This window comes from Plecotus auritus (genome assembly GCF_963455305.1).
Source record: "Plecotus auritus genome assembly, chromosome: 9".
NCBI lineage: Eukaryota > Metazoa > Chordata > Mammalia > Chiroptera > Vespertilionidae > Plecotus > Plecotus auritus.
Genome location: NC_137783.1, coordinates 19,751,755 through 19,765,583, shown reverse-complemented (window position 1 = coordinate 19,765,583; position 13,829 = coordinate 19,751,755). Strand labels below are relative to the sequence as shown.

General features: G+C 53.7%; 1 protein-coding gene across 4 annotated transcripts in view; it reads left to right on the top strand.

The window, feature by feature from the left end:
- PAX2 (paired box 2) overlaps window positions 1-7,418 on the top strand; it is a 90,018-nt gene extending 82,600 nt beyond the window's left edge. For 3 of the 4 annotated variants that reach the window (XM_080643232.1, XM_080643234.1, XM_080643233.1), the window contains exons 10-12: window positions 2,469-2,570; window positions 4,749-4,835; window positions 5,309-7,418. In XM_080643232.1, the coding sequence (XP_080499358.1) occupies window positions 2,469-2,570; window positions 4,749-4,835; window positions 5,309-5,430 (311 nt within the window). In that variant the 3' untranslated portion in view covers window positions 5,431-7,418. Of the gene's footprint in view, window positions 1-2,468; window positions 2,571-4,748; window positions 4,836-5,289 lie in introns of all 4 variants that reach the window. The other variant, XM_080643235.1, reaches the window with a different exon arrangement.
- Window positions 7,419-13,829: the final 6,411 nt, after the last annotated feature.

Sequence of the window (13,829 nt, the reverse complement as noted above, 5' to 3'; positions counted from 1 at the left end):
AGACAGGACCCTCAGTTTGATTATGATCTGCTTGAAGAAGCAAGCCATGATACGAAACAACATGGCTGGTGTAATATGAAATATAATGACATACTCATCCATGGAGCACAGACGCTACAGAAGTTTAAGAGAGATAAATTCTGATGGGTAGAATAGTAGGGGTTTGAGCTGGAAGGAGAAGGAAACTATGAGTAAGAAGATGAAAACGTTATGGCAAAAGCACAGAGGTTTCACAGCAACATGCCAGTGAAAACAGTCAAACTAAACCAGGAGGGGTGCAAATCCGAGCTGAGAAAGCTGGCTGAGGGAGGAGTTCCTGGGAGGCTGTGAAAGCCTGGCAGAATTTAGATTCAAACTGTAGTCTACACTGAATCAATGATGGCTTTTACAAGGGAAGTGATGAGAGCAATGTTTTATGAGGACAAGCCAAGCATCCACACTTGGGAGAGACCTGAGAGGGAAGAATGTAGAGACGGGGAATATAAGCAAAAAAATGTGGCAAACCAAGGGCAGGTCTTAGGAGCTGAGCTATGGAGGTGGTGGAGGAAATGGAGAAGGGACAGATGTGACAGACACTGCTAAGAGAAGCTGAGCACACTTGGTAACTGACTTCATATAGAGGGGGAGGGAAAAGGCCATGTCAAGAAAGACTCCAATATTTTTGGTCTCATGGTCTTCAAGTAGGTTGCTGGTAGAACTGATAGTGGAGACAGTGAATCAGCTTTTATTCCTATCAAGTGTGAGGTGACAGTGGGACAGCTAATGACAGTTCAGCAGGAAGCTAGAAATACAGAAATCTGAACTGTATCTCTGTAGTCTGAGGGTAGGAAAGGTAAATCACTCAGATATGTTAAGGTGGGGATGAGGAAACTCACAGGTCTCAGAAAAGTAGGAGGTGAGGTCAGTTTCAAGGTGAGAGTGGCAAGGAGAGAGAAAGAGAGAGAGAGAGAGAGAGAGAGACTTTGGTCAGTTTCAAGGTGAGAGTGGCAAGGAGAGAGAGAGAAAGAGAAAGAGAAAGACTTTGGAATAGCCATTAGGAGGATGAGGATCAGTGAAAGTGAACTGGGCCAGATATGCATAGTTCCACAACTTCCTCCAGCCACACCTTGCCTTACCAGGGTTGGACAGAGGCACTGGAGTGGGAGAGTGGCACTGGATGAAAAGGATAAAGGGAATTTGGTGAGGATGAATGGACCCAGGAGAGCATAAAGTAGTGTCTAGGGCATGAAAGTGTGGGAGAAGAAAGAGGGCAAGTTTTGTTGTTGTTAATCCTCACCTGAGGATATTTTTTCCATTGGTTTTTAGAGAGAGTTGGAAGGGTGAGAGACAGAGAGAGAAAAACATCGACGCAAGAGAAACACATCAATTGGTTGCTTCCTGCACGCGCCCTGACAGGGGCCAGAGATTGAGCCTGAAACCAAGGTACTTGCCCTTGACCAGAATCAGACCCTTCAGTGACCCTTCAGTCGTGGGCTGACACTCTCACTACTGAGCCAAACCAGCCTGGGCATGAGGGCAAATTATTATGATTAGCAATTGGAGCATACTAAAATGCAAAGGGAGGTGGTGACCTCTTCATGGTGGTAAAGGGGACAGGCAGGGAGGGAGGCCACTCACTCAGGTGCAGGTATGTTGAAGAGGAGATATCTGTAAACCATGGGTATTTTTCTAATGTTGACTTGATTTGCCTTCCCATTAAGGAAAGCCCTGCCTCCCACTCTCCAGGCCCTAGCTAATAGAGGACTCTCAGGACAGATGTCCAGCAGTTGGCGGAGGGGGTGGGGTGGGTGGTGGTGCAGATTTTGGAACTTGATCTGATCCACTTGCACTGTTGGCTCAAAAGCTGATTCACTTCAGAAATGGTTTTCTGTCATTTAAATGCCATGAACACTAACAGCAAAATAGCTCACTGAATGGCCCCTGCTCTCCACACCTGCCAGGCCCAGCACCTGCAGCATCTCTTGGAGAGGAAAAGGAAAAGACCCATTATCCCATGTGGGTGGTGGTGGGTATCTCCCACACCGGAAGGAAAGATAGGGTGTTAGGGAAGAGAGAGATGAGCAAGATCATAGAGGTCCATTTGGTTACTGGAGAGACCACAGCTGAAGACCTTGCTGGGAAGGAAGAGTAAAGCCAGGTCATCCTCCCTCCCTTCTCCATCTGGGTTTGGGCTACAAAGAGACACAAGCAAAGGCACATACACACACACACACACACACACACACACACACACACAGAAAGCTACACAGAGTGGAGGTGCATACACAGCTGATCATAGGACAGACATTTAGGTAAGGAGCTTATACACTTGTAAAGGCACACCCGGATCTGCTCATCACATGCATCTCTGTGTGTCGACACACAGTTCTTTCTTTTCCAAGGGTTCTCTTCCCATGGAGTACCCTGGTGTGAGTACAGGCAGGCCCCTCTCTGCCAGGCCTCATGCCTTCCCCTTTGTGTTTTTCCAGGTCGTGACATGGCGAGCACCACTCTGCCTGGTTACCCCCCTCACGTGCCCCCCACTGGCCAGGGAAGCTACCCCACCTCCACCCTGGCAGGAATGGTGCCTGGTAGGTGACAATGCTGCAGCTGCCTAATTTATGTGGGGGTAACTAAATTGTGGGTGAGCTGCTGAGTGGTCTTTAGTCTGAGGCTGGGGGTGGGAAGAGACCCAACATATCCCCTCCCCGCAAACCACTGCTATTCTACCCCTCACTCTCTCTAGAGCTGCAGTTGGTCCCTCGTCCTCCTTCATAAGCAACCTAGGGAAGGAGCTTGCAGAAGGGCCCCTTGTGTGCACCCCATTGTATGTCATGGCCCCTTCATAGGGCCCACCCACCCAAGCCTGTGCCCAGGGAGCACTCAGCCTCAGCTCCACCCTCAGTGCCCCAGCCCACCCCCAGCCAGCTGACACTGCTTGGAAGAGCCTGCCCTGGTTTCCATGGAAACTTGGATCCAAGAACCATTTCCAGAGACATGTCAGTCACTCAGACAAAGCCACCCTGGTCCACACCAACCCACAGGGAAGACCAGTGTTAAGAACCTACCCCACCCTAGAGAGAAGAGGGAACCTACCCCACCCCGATTGAAAGAGGAACAGGGGACAGGCTGTGGCAGGAACCAGAGAGGCTAGCTCCAGAGAAATAAGCTTAAGCACCCCACATGTCCTCAGAGGAACCAGGCTCTTTGCTTCTCGGAGTGCAGACATCCCCTGGCTGAGCGCAGCTGGGTTAGGCTGTGTGAATCAGAGAGGCAGAGGTCGCTTTTAGGCTCTGGTATTGTGCTCTTCCCAACCCCTCACCTCAGGCTGGGAGCCAGACTTGAAGCCAAAGAGAGTTGAAGCACCTATTTGCATAAACACCGGAAAACTCTTGTTTAATAAGAGTGAGACTCCCTGGGCCTGCACCCGCTCCCCATGGTTGCCTTCTTGTGTGCCCCTTCCCTGAAGCTCAACTCTCATGGGAAGGGGGTGGGTAGAAAAGGGTGACTGGCCCCCTTCCTGGGCTGTCCATCCAGGGACAGCCTGGATAAGCAGAGTTGGGGGAGGGGCACGGCTAAGAGGGCATTGCTGCCGAGTGTGGTAGATTGGGGGCTGAAGAGACTTAGGGGAACTGGGTAGGACGAGCTGAGGGGTGTGGGTGAGGAGAGTCGTACCCAGATGTGGTGTAGGGGGAGTAGAAGTGTTGAGAACAAGGAGACTCTTCCAGGAAGGTCCCAGCAGTGAGCTGGTGGAGGCTGGAGAAGGTCTTGGAGAGGTGGGGTGAGGGAGGGGGGAGTCTGTAAGGAGGTGGGGATGAGGGGAGCGCAGAGAGCTCGTGGTGGCAAGGGGGGAGTCGTTAAACAGAATCTAGTGCTGATGAGGAAATTACACTTGTTTCATTAGCGATGGGGAAGGAGATAGCTCAGTTCCTCTTGGTCACAGTTGAGCTCAGAAGCTCATTATCCTGCTGCACGCATGCTTTCCCTCCTCGTCAATAAACAGGCTTTCCAGTGGCTGCATCCCCCACCCCCACCCCAGCTCCCTCTCCGAGAGGGGCCCCTTCTCCTCTACTTAACCCGCGGTTAGGGATCACTGTAAACAGTCTGGGGTCATCACACAGGAGAAAGGGCGAGGGGGAAACCCGGAGATCTGGCCTTTCTCCCGTGGAGGGAGTGAAGCAGCTTTCGACGGGCTGGGAGCCCGCGGGGCCCTCCGCTCACCGCTCACGGCTGGGCAGGCAGTCCACCTGCTGCCCGCCACCTCCTTCCCCTGCTGCGTGCCCCACAGTCCAGTCTCTCGGAGGGAAAGGTGGGAGGGGGGTTCCCAGCAGAACCCAAGCCCTTTGCTTTGGCACAGTGCTAAGATACCATTTTTAGGACTTTCTGGGACAAAGTGTCCCCAGGGCCTTACTTCGCCACCCTCCCCCGCTTCCACCCCGTGGGGCGATGGCTCCCAGAACCAGAGTCTGCGCTAAAAAGACCCTGTCCTCCACCGCAGCGGGGTAGGCGTGCCTGGAACCAGAATAAACCCTTCTCAGGCGGCCAGAGACGCCCCGGCGAGGTGTCCTAGGAGAGCACCGCCCGCAGGTCTCTCCATCCCGTGTGCGAGGGTCGCGGGTGCTTCTGCATTCCCCCCATACACACGCACCGAGGGCTCCCCCCACACGGACTCAGTGGGTTGCTCCGCCTTCGCCTGGCCCACAGCCTGCAACATCGGGTCCGCCTCGGTGTTGCGCGTGTCTGATCCCCACTCCCCCACCCTCCCGCAGGGAGCGAATTCTCCGGCAACCCGTACAGCCACCCCCAGTACACGGCCTACAACGAGGCTTGGAGATTCAGCAACCCCGCCTTACTAAGTGAGTACGCCACCTGGCAGGCCGGCGGCTCAGCGCCCGCCCGCCGCCCCCTCGGCCGCTGCTCCTCGACGCGCCCGACTCCCAGCCACCGGACCTGCGGGTGCCGGCGGGGCGGGTGCCGGCGGGGCAGGCCCATAGTGCAGCACGGAGGCCCGGTGTCCTTGCGGACCCCCGCGCCTCCCGCCCTCCCTTCCCCTCCTCTCCCTCCCTAGTCGCTGAAAGGGCCTGGCTGCCCCACCGTCAGCCTCCCCGGAAGGTCCGCAGTCGGGCGGCGGGTCGCCGATGGGGCCCCTCCCCCCAGGGAATGCAGGTCTCCGATCCCCTCAGCCCAGCAGGTCTTCCTGCCCAGACCCCACCGGACCCGAGCCCCGGGAGGTCTTTGCTTTTCTTTCCTCTTTTTGTTCTCCTGTTTGTCCTCTCACCCAGCCCATTCTTCTCCTGTGTTAACTTCCAGGTTCCCCTTATTATTATAGTGCCGCCCCCCGGGGTTCCGCCCCTGCCGCTGCTGCCGCTGCCTATGACCGCCACTAGTTACCGCGGGGACCACATCAAGCTCCAGGCCGACAGCTTCGGCCTCCACATCGTCCCTGTCTGACCGCCCACCCCGGAGGGAGGGAGGACCTACTCGACTCGCAGCCTCCTGGCCGCCGCCCCAGCCCCTCCCCCACCCAGGACACCTGCAGCCCTTCGCGTCACCCGGTCCAAGGCCGGACAGGACTAGTGGAGCCTCGGGCGAGACCCAAGGGCCGGCTGGGCCCACCGACCCCGCCCCTCTCCGCTGCCTGGACTTCGAAGTGCATCGAGGAGGGCTCACCCAGCTCGCTCCGGCCTCGCCCGAGCTGAACCCGAGCCGACCAGCGGCCACAACGCGGGACTCGGGCCGGGCCGCCGCTGTGCGCGGGGACACGTTCTGTGACACACAATCAGCGCGGACTGCAGCGCGGCCCAGCCCCGGAGCAGCCCGACTCGCCAGGAGGCCTCGCCGGAGGGACTGGGCAAAGGAAATGAAGAACAAACTGATTTTCTGCAGGAGGAGGAAGAGCCTCCGGCCTAACCCTCGGGGAAAACGCCCTTACACCCGCGCCAGCCGGACTGCCCCCACCCTCCGAGTGTGTCCCGCCCCGAAAGGTGGAGTGGAGTGGCGGCTGGGCTCTAGCGAAAAAGGTGGGGGTCGTCAGGTCTTTGCAAGGTTGGGACCAAGGCACGCAGGCCCCAGCAGCCCGCACCCACGGAGCCCGACTCTGGGCTCTCCCCTGCTCCACTAGAACCCCAGTTCCCCAGGGCCCAGGCACCTCCTACTAGTGAGGAGACTCAGCCCCACCTTGCCCCTACCTCAGCGTCTGTGACCGCCCTGTCTTCCCTCCTGCCCGTCCTTTTCCCATCCCACGATGCTCTGCATCGCTGCTCCCTGTCTCACCACCCCATCGGAGGCTCTCCAGCGCCGTAGGACCAGTTTCCACAGGCCTTGGGCACTGTCCCTCCCCCGACACAGACTCTGGATCTGCCGATGGCAGGAGCAGGGTCTGAGCTGACGTCTGAGCTGCGGCGGGGTGGAAGTGGGGGGCTGTCCATTCCACCCCCAGCTCCTCCTCCGGCAGGAACTGAACAGAACCGCAAAAAGTCTACATTTATTTAATACGATGATCTTTGCAAAAAGGAAAAAACAAAAACCCAACAGGCTGCTGCTCTGTAAAAAGATGTGTGTCGTGTGAAGGCGAACCCCCACTGTATATAACCCCGCCCCGCCTCCCCACCCCACCCCGCCCCGCCTGGTAGAGTCCCAGACGCCCGCCCGCCCGCCCTGCCTGTAGATATGCCCCGCTCTCTGTGCTGTGAGAGTCGCCGCTCGCTGGGGGGGTTGGGGGGAGGGGGGACACAGCTACACGCCCACTAAAGCACAGCACGTCCTGGGGGAGGGGGGTGCATTTTTTATGTTACAAAAAAAATTACGAAAGAAATCTCTATGCAAAACGACGAACATGGTCCTGTGGACTCCTCTCGCCTCTGTTTTGTTGGCTGTTTCTCTGTAATTCCATGTTTTCATCCGCTCATCTTTCTCCTGCGCATCTCTCCCCTTTCTCCATCCCTTTCTCCTCCGTCCTTTTCTCTCCGTTGTTGTCTCTGTCTCTGTCTCTGTCCCTCCCTGGGCCTCTCTCCTCGGCCCAGCCCCGGCCGCCTTGCCCTTGCAGGCTAACTCCGAGGTGGCGGCCCCACTCCCGGGCTTGTCCCCTCGAGGCTGTGCCCCGTGCGCCCCGGGCCGCCGGCGGCCGGGCCGGGCCGCCCCGCCCCGTAGTTGCTCTCTCGGTAGCGGCGATGCGCCCTGCATGTCTCCTCACCCGTGGATCGCGACGACTCGAAATAACAGAAACAAAGTCAATGAAAGTGAAAATAAATAAATAAATAAAAATTCTTAAACAAATACGAAAGGCTTGGAGTCCTCGCCCAGATCTCTCTCCCCTTCGAGCCTTTTTATTTAAAAAAGGAAAATGAGAAAAGAGAATAGTTTAAGGGAACAGCCGGCGTCTAGCCAGGCTCCAGTGGCCTGAGCGGGGCGGCAAGGGCACCGAGGTTCGAACTCCGAGGCTCGACCCATTCCAGTCCTGGGGGGGCGGGGGGGGGCTGGCCGGGCGGGGGCACCAGCGCCAAGACCCAGCCGAACCCTCGAGAGAGAACCCCCATAGCTCTGGTCTCCCTGGCCACTTGAAGCGCATCGGTTCGTTTTGATTCTTTCCTTTTTCTTTCTTTTTTTATTGTGCACATGAGAAATAAATAAATAAATAATAATAATAATAATAAATAAATAAATAAATAAATAAATAAATAATAATAATAAAATTTTGTATGTCACTCCCCATGGCTCCAGGTTTGTCTCTCCCTGTCTCTGGGACAGGCCTCCCCTCACACTGGTGGACCCCCAATAACCCGCTCAGTGATCCTCCCCAAGACACTCCCACTGCCACCCCTTTACCAAGACGCCCGTGGAGGCAGCTGAAAGCAGGCGAAGGCCCAGACCAGTGGGCCCTTCCGCAGCCACCCGCCCTTGGGACAAGGAGCTTTCCAAAACTTAAGAATAACTTCGGGTTACACATCTATACCAGGCCAATGGTCGCCCTGCCTCTCCACCCGCACCCAGATTTAGGGTTCAGACTCAAAACGCAACGTCAGAGGCCCTCTCCCGGTGGGTGGAGGGTGGGGATTGTTTGCTGTCCTGCCTCCTTTCTCCAATCCTCCGCGCAGCCGCAATTTTATCCCGCAAGTCTGCACTGAGACCGCGGGACCGCAGACGCTTGTCACAAGTTTCCTTGCCATAATTTAGCTCCGGAGACTCGGGTAGTACCTGCCAGCTCACAGGACCTCGCGCGCCCCCGTGTCTTTCGGGCCCTCGCCAGCAGCAATTAGGATTGGTGTGGTCTGGTTGTGTCCCCAGAGGAGTCTGTGGGTCCGTGGTGCTTCCATTTCTGTTGGACCGCGTGGGTTGTTCCTAGGTGGGCCTGGTGGGGGGAAGCGGGAGAACTGTTTGCTTTTTCCGGACATTCTTACCGCTCTTGTGCGGAGGGGCGGGGGGATGGGGGGCGAGGGCGGACGTTGGGGAGGCAGTGAAGGATCTGTGCCTATTCTGTGTCTCTGTTCCCATTTGGGGGAAGGATGGGGTGATTGTCCAGGATTGCCCGGGCAGCATCTGAGATACTTGGAAGGGTCTTGATCCCTTCAACAGCCCCTCAACTCCCGCCCTCCCTTAAAGGCGGCAACCTTCACCTGACCTCGCCCTTGGAGACTTTTCGTTCTCTGCCCCTGGGATACCTTCCCAACTCAGCTCTTAGCTGGGCCTCCTTCCTCGTGGAAGGCTCTTGATACTCTGAGCTGCCAGGACATCCTCTTGGCTGGGAGCAGTGTGTCCCAGACACCTCCTTCCCTCCAGGATCCCAGGGGCCTTTCTTTCCCCAAGCCTATTTGCCTAGCTTCACCCCCTGTGACACCTCAGGAGGATATGCAGGATCCCCAACAAATCAGCAAGCCCCTAATTAAGTCTATCCCCTTCTTCCTCCCTCTCTCCCTGTGGCCCCTCCCAATTCCCCACCTCAGCAAATGACAATCCCACCTTCTGACCTTGCTTGGTACTGCCCCTCTTGACTGTCATTTTCCTGGAAGGGTGATCTTCAAAGTTATTTTAAATCATCCATCCTATCAGTAAAAAGAATTCTTAACATGTACCTCCAATCCTATATAATCCTATATAATAAAAGGCTAATATGCAAATCGACTGAGGGCGGAATGACCGATCACTATGATGCACGCTGACCACCAGGGGGCAGACGCTCAATGCAGAAGCTGCCCCCTGGTGGTCAGTGTGCTCCCCCAGGGGGAGCACCGCTCAGCCAGAAGCCGGGCTCACAGCTGGCGAGTGGTGGCAGGAGCCTATCCCGCCTCCAAGGCAGTTGGACATTCCCCAAGGGGTCCCAGACTGCAAGAGGACACAGGCCGGGCTGAGGGGACCCCCCTCCCCCCGCCAGTTCCCTAATGTCATGCACCGGGCATCTAGTATAATATATTTATTTAAATATTTACTTATTTATAAATTCCACAAATGTACAACTGGACTAACATATTATGAATTTTATAAGACATAAAATAGTAAAAAGGTGAGATTGGAATACATAGACATAGAAGATCTAATGCAGTGGTCACCAACCTTTCGGACCTCACGGACCACCAGTGGTCCACGGACCACCGGTTGGTAACTGTTGCTCTAGTGTTCTCTATGATAAATGAATTATCTTGTACCCCCTGCGAGATGTTCACCCCACTTTTGAGATCCTGCTCAGAACCCATCAAAACCCAGCATGGCAGAACTCCTGGCTACTGCCTGATGTCTAGCAGGTAAGTTCCTGGAAGCTGTCAAGGCGCTGGTTTGGCCCAGTCAATGCTGCCCTCATCATATATAGCAGGCTACCTGGCCCCCAGCCCCTGGCTTTGCTCCAGGGGCTCCCAGACTGGGAGCGCTGCTTTGCCTAAAACATCAAATTGGGAGTCAGGGCCTCTTACCTGGTTCCCACCAGAACTCCTTACCTTCTGTTCTATGTCTGGTCTCCTCATACCAAATTGGACAGTGAGCGTCCCACTGTTGAGAGTGACCACCTCTGTACAGAGCTTTCATGCTGTTTCTCCTGGGGTGTTGGTTTCTGCTTGGAATCAGCCTGAGGATCCCCGAAACATGTTCTATAGTCCTTGAGCAGTTGCCTGTTCTAACTTCAGGCCCATATACATGTCCCAAACACAAATAGGGCCTGTTCTCCATAACTGACCCAATTCTGACTCTGCTAGACCTATCCCCAGCCCACCCCCAGAGTTGAGCTACACCAAGTATGACAGTTCTAAACAGATTAAGAAAGGTGTCCTGGGTTGAGGGAACAGCAGGAACAAAGACATGGAAGCATGGAAATATAACAGATAGAATGTGGCTGGAGCATCAGGTGGCAGGAGACGAAGCTTTAAAATAGTTGAGAGCCAGGACACCATGCTGGAAAGGAAGCTGTCCCACTCAACCCCCTCCTGCCATCTCTGTGCCAATGACTGACTCCAAGCTGATTCAATGATTCCCTCTCTCAGGACACAGCACTAGGAAGTATAGAGAGAATAAGGCCATTAACCATTAGCAGCAAAGCCTAATGGAAACCCTAAGGGGATTCCCCAGTCTTCCTCATCTCAGTCAAGGACCGCTTCATTGACTGCTTCTGTCTTTCCCATCCCATATCTGATCCACCAGCAAAACCAGACAGCTCTGCCTTTATAATAGGTTCAGAATTTAACCACTTCTAACAATCTGCACTATACCATGCCAGTCCAAGCCACTATGATCCTTCACCTGGATTTGCAAAAGAAGTCCTAATTGGTCTTCCTATTTCCATCTTTACCCCACCATTCCAGTCTATTCTCCCCCAGCAGCAGAGTGATTCTCCCAACATGTAAAGCCGATCATGACTCTCCTCTGCTCAGAGGCCTCCAGTGGCTCCTCTCCTCCCTCAAAGTCAGAATCCTAAATCTGGTCTACAAGGCCCTACTAGTTTTGGCTGTCTGCCTTCCCACTCCCACCCTCCCTGACCCCCACCACCACTCTTAACTCACCTCCCAATACCTCCTCATCTCACTGTGCTCTGAGCCCACTGGCCTCTGTGCTTTAATTACACCAGGCACAAGCCTTCCCAAGGCATTTGCACTTTATGTAATCCAGATAGACTGGCCCCCCACTTCCTTAAGGTCTCTGCTCCAGTGTTACCTTTCCAACAAGTCCTTCCCTCATTAACTTACCTAAAATATTGTACACCCACCATCGCTCTCTGTTCCCTTCCCTTGCTTCTTCACATTCTTCACTACCTCCTGACAGGTTATGTTTTATTGGTTTAGTTCCTGTCCTCTCCCATTAGGATGTTAAGTCCATGATGACAGATTTTTGTTCTGTTTGCTGAAGAACAGTGGACACATTGTGCAAGAAAGAAGGAAAGTAAGAATGTTATTAAATTTGCTTATATATACACAAACATTGAAAATATGAACAACAATCTAATGCAAATGGCTACCTCTGAGGAGGGAGGAGTGTGGATTGGGACTGGGTAAGAATGAGATTTCCGTGAGTATAGCTTTTGATGTAATTTTGAGTTTGTTGAAAAATAAAATTTTAAAAAATAAAGAGACAAGAGACAGCCAGGTCCATGACACATAAAGCATAATTATTTAAAGAATAACCCAAATTTTGCTTTTTGTTGTAGGACTGAAGGAATGGTCATTGGATTTGGTGAATAGAGGATACCTGGTTACCTGAAAGCTATTCTTTCTGAGGGTGGAGGAAGGGCTGCTGGGAGTTGAGAGGACGGGGTGACTAAGACCTGAGAATATAGAAGGATGAAGTGTGTAAATAATTCTTTTGAAAGGTTTGGGAGAGAGGGGAACATGAGGAGGGCCAGAATATGTTGCTAGTGAGCTCAAGGGAAGATTCTTTCGGGCTAAGGTCTATGGACAAGCCTGCTGACTGAGGCAGAGGATGGGAGGCAGCCAGGGTGAAGAGAGGCTATTCAGAGATGGACATGAGGGACTTATGAAAGGGGGCCTGAAATAATATGGTGGAGGCATAGGGGTGATGGGTGAGGAGGAACCAGAGAATTATTCTGGGGAGAAGAAGGTCATGAGGAAAAGGGGACTGGCTAGGATTGTTCAGAGAAATTACAGGAGACACAATTGTTGTCTGCTGAGTGTATGGGGAACAGAGCTGGGTCTAGTCTTAAGAAGGATAGAGTTTTGGGAGCATTTTTCTTGGAAATTCACAAAGAAGTCTTTGAGCGAAGTAGGAGCTCATTGCCAGGCAGCAGGAGGGAGAGCACACCTAAGTCACATGAGTAGAAGAGCCTTAGCTCCCCTTGCCCTGGCTGGCTCCATCTCTTAGGATGTAGCATTCTGGCCCTCCAAGACTACACTGCTCTCCCTTCCCTCACTTCATCTACATCACTCTCCGTGTGGCCACCCTACTTGATGAACCCCAGCAGCACCTTGGGCCCATTCTCATGGTATGACCTTTGTGACTGTGCATCCCCAAGTGTCCAGGCATGGCCTCAAATACTTTGTAGGAGAGGCCTGTAGAAGACCCAGCCTCCCAAGGAACTCCCAGCACCCATATGCAACCTAGAGGTGGAACAGAAAGCATGTATGTATGGAGGCATCTCCAAACCAATAGCAGAAGAACCCAGAAGCTGGCTCACAAGGTCACTGTGTAAGCTTCAACAAGCCCCCTTCTCTCTGTGTGCCCAGTTTCCTCGTGTGTACAACCAGATGGCCTCTAGGGCTCCTTCCCATTTGACATTCTATTCTTCTGTAGGTTCTCAAGTCATCTCTGTGATCAGGAGAAGTTCAAGAAAGTTTCATAGAGGTGGGATGGGTACACTCAGATGGGAAAAAGGATGGGGAGCTTTTTAAGCTAGAGAAGGAGTAGGCATAGATTTATTTATTTGTTGTCATCTCTCCCATCTTGGGAGTTAGGGAGTTAGTACTGTCTTTTCTATCTCTCTTCCCAGTGTCTGCCCAGATGTTTCTAGAGGTAGGGGCTTTGAGCATTGAGAAGAATAGTGGGGACCACTGAGGGTGCATTGAGGGGATCAGGGAAGAAGACAAAGGAAGCAGCTATTTGGGGCCAACTATATTTCCTGCCTTCCCCGACACCCCCACCTGCCCAACCATCCCAATATCCTAATTAGCTAGTCCCTTAGGCCCCTGTTAGCAAGGCCGGCTGAGCGCCCAACTCCCTAGGGACCTGAGCCCCCTTACCCCCCAGACTAATCAGTCCTTCGCTCATTGAGTGCATGAGTGTGCACACACACACACACACACACTGAGGCTTATTCTTTCCCAGTGCTTCAGGCCCCATTCCAGCCTTCAGAGAGTTAATGTAGGGTGATGTTGAATTTCCCAGAGAAGACACCCTCATTTGAGATGATTGAAGAGTTGGGGAGAGGCCAAAGTTTGGTGGGTCCTCTCCAATTTGGGGTTTTCTCTCAAACTTAAGGAATCAATGATCTATAGCAAAGAATGAAGCCATGATTGGGGGTACTCTATGGCCCCCTAAGTCTTAGGGCTGGTGTCTCTCAGGCCCCCATCTATGGTCAATATTCACCCCAACCCAGGCCCCTCCCCCCTTCATCTCAGGGCCCCCATTCATCTCCCCACCCCCCCTACCCCAAGACACCCGCACTGTCAGCCCAAACACATGATAAATTGCCCTGTCAACAGAATTCATTCAGGGACCAATTAATTCCACAGAAATGAACCAGGAGCCATCAGTTGCTGAAAAACTCGGAGTGCAGGGAGCGGAAGGGGGGGTGCAGACGGGGGCTGGGCGGCAGAGGAGGGGACAGAGAGGCTGGGGAAGTTAGTCTGACAGAAATTGGTCATTTAATGCTTAAGTGCACGCTAGACAGCCCTGTCATCGCCCAAGGCCCCCGTGCGGGATTA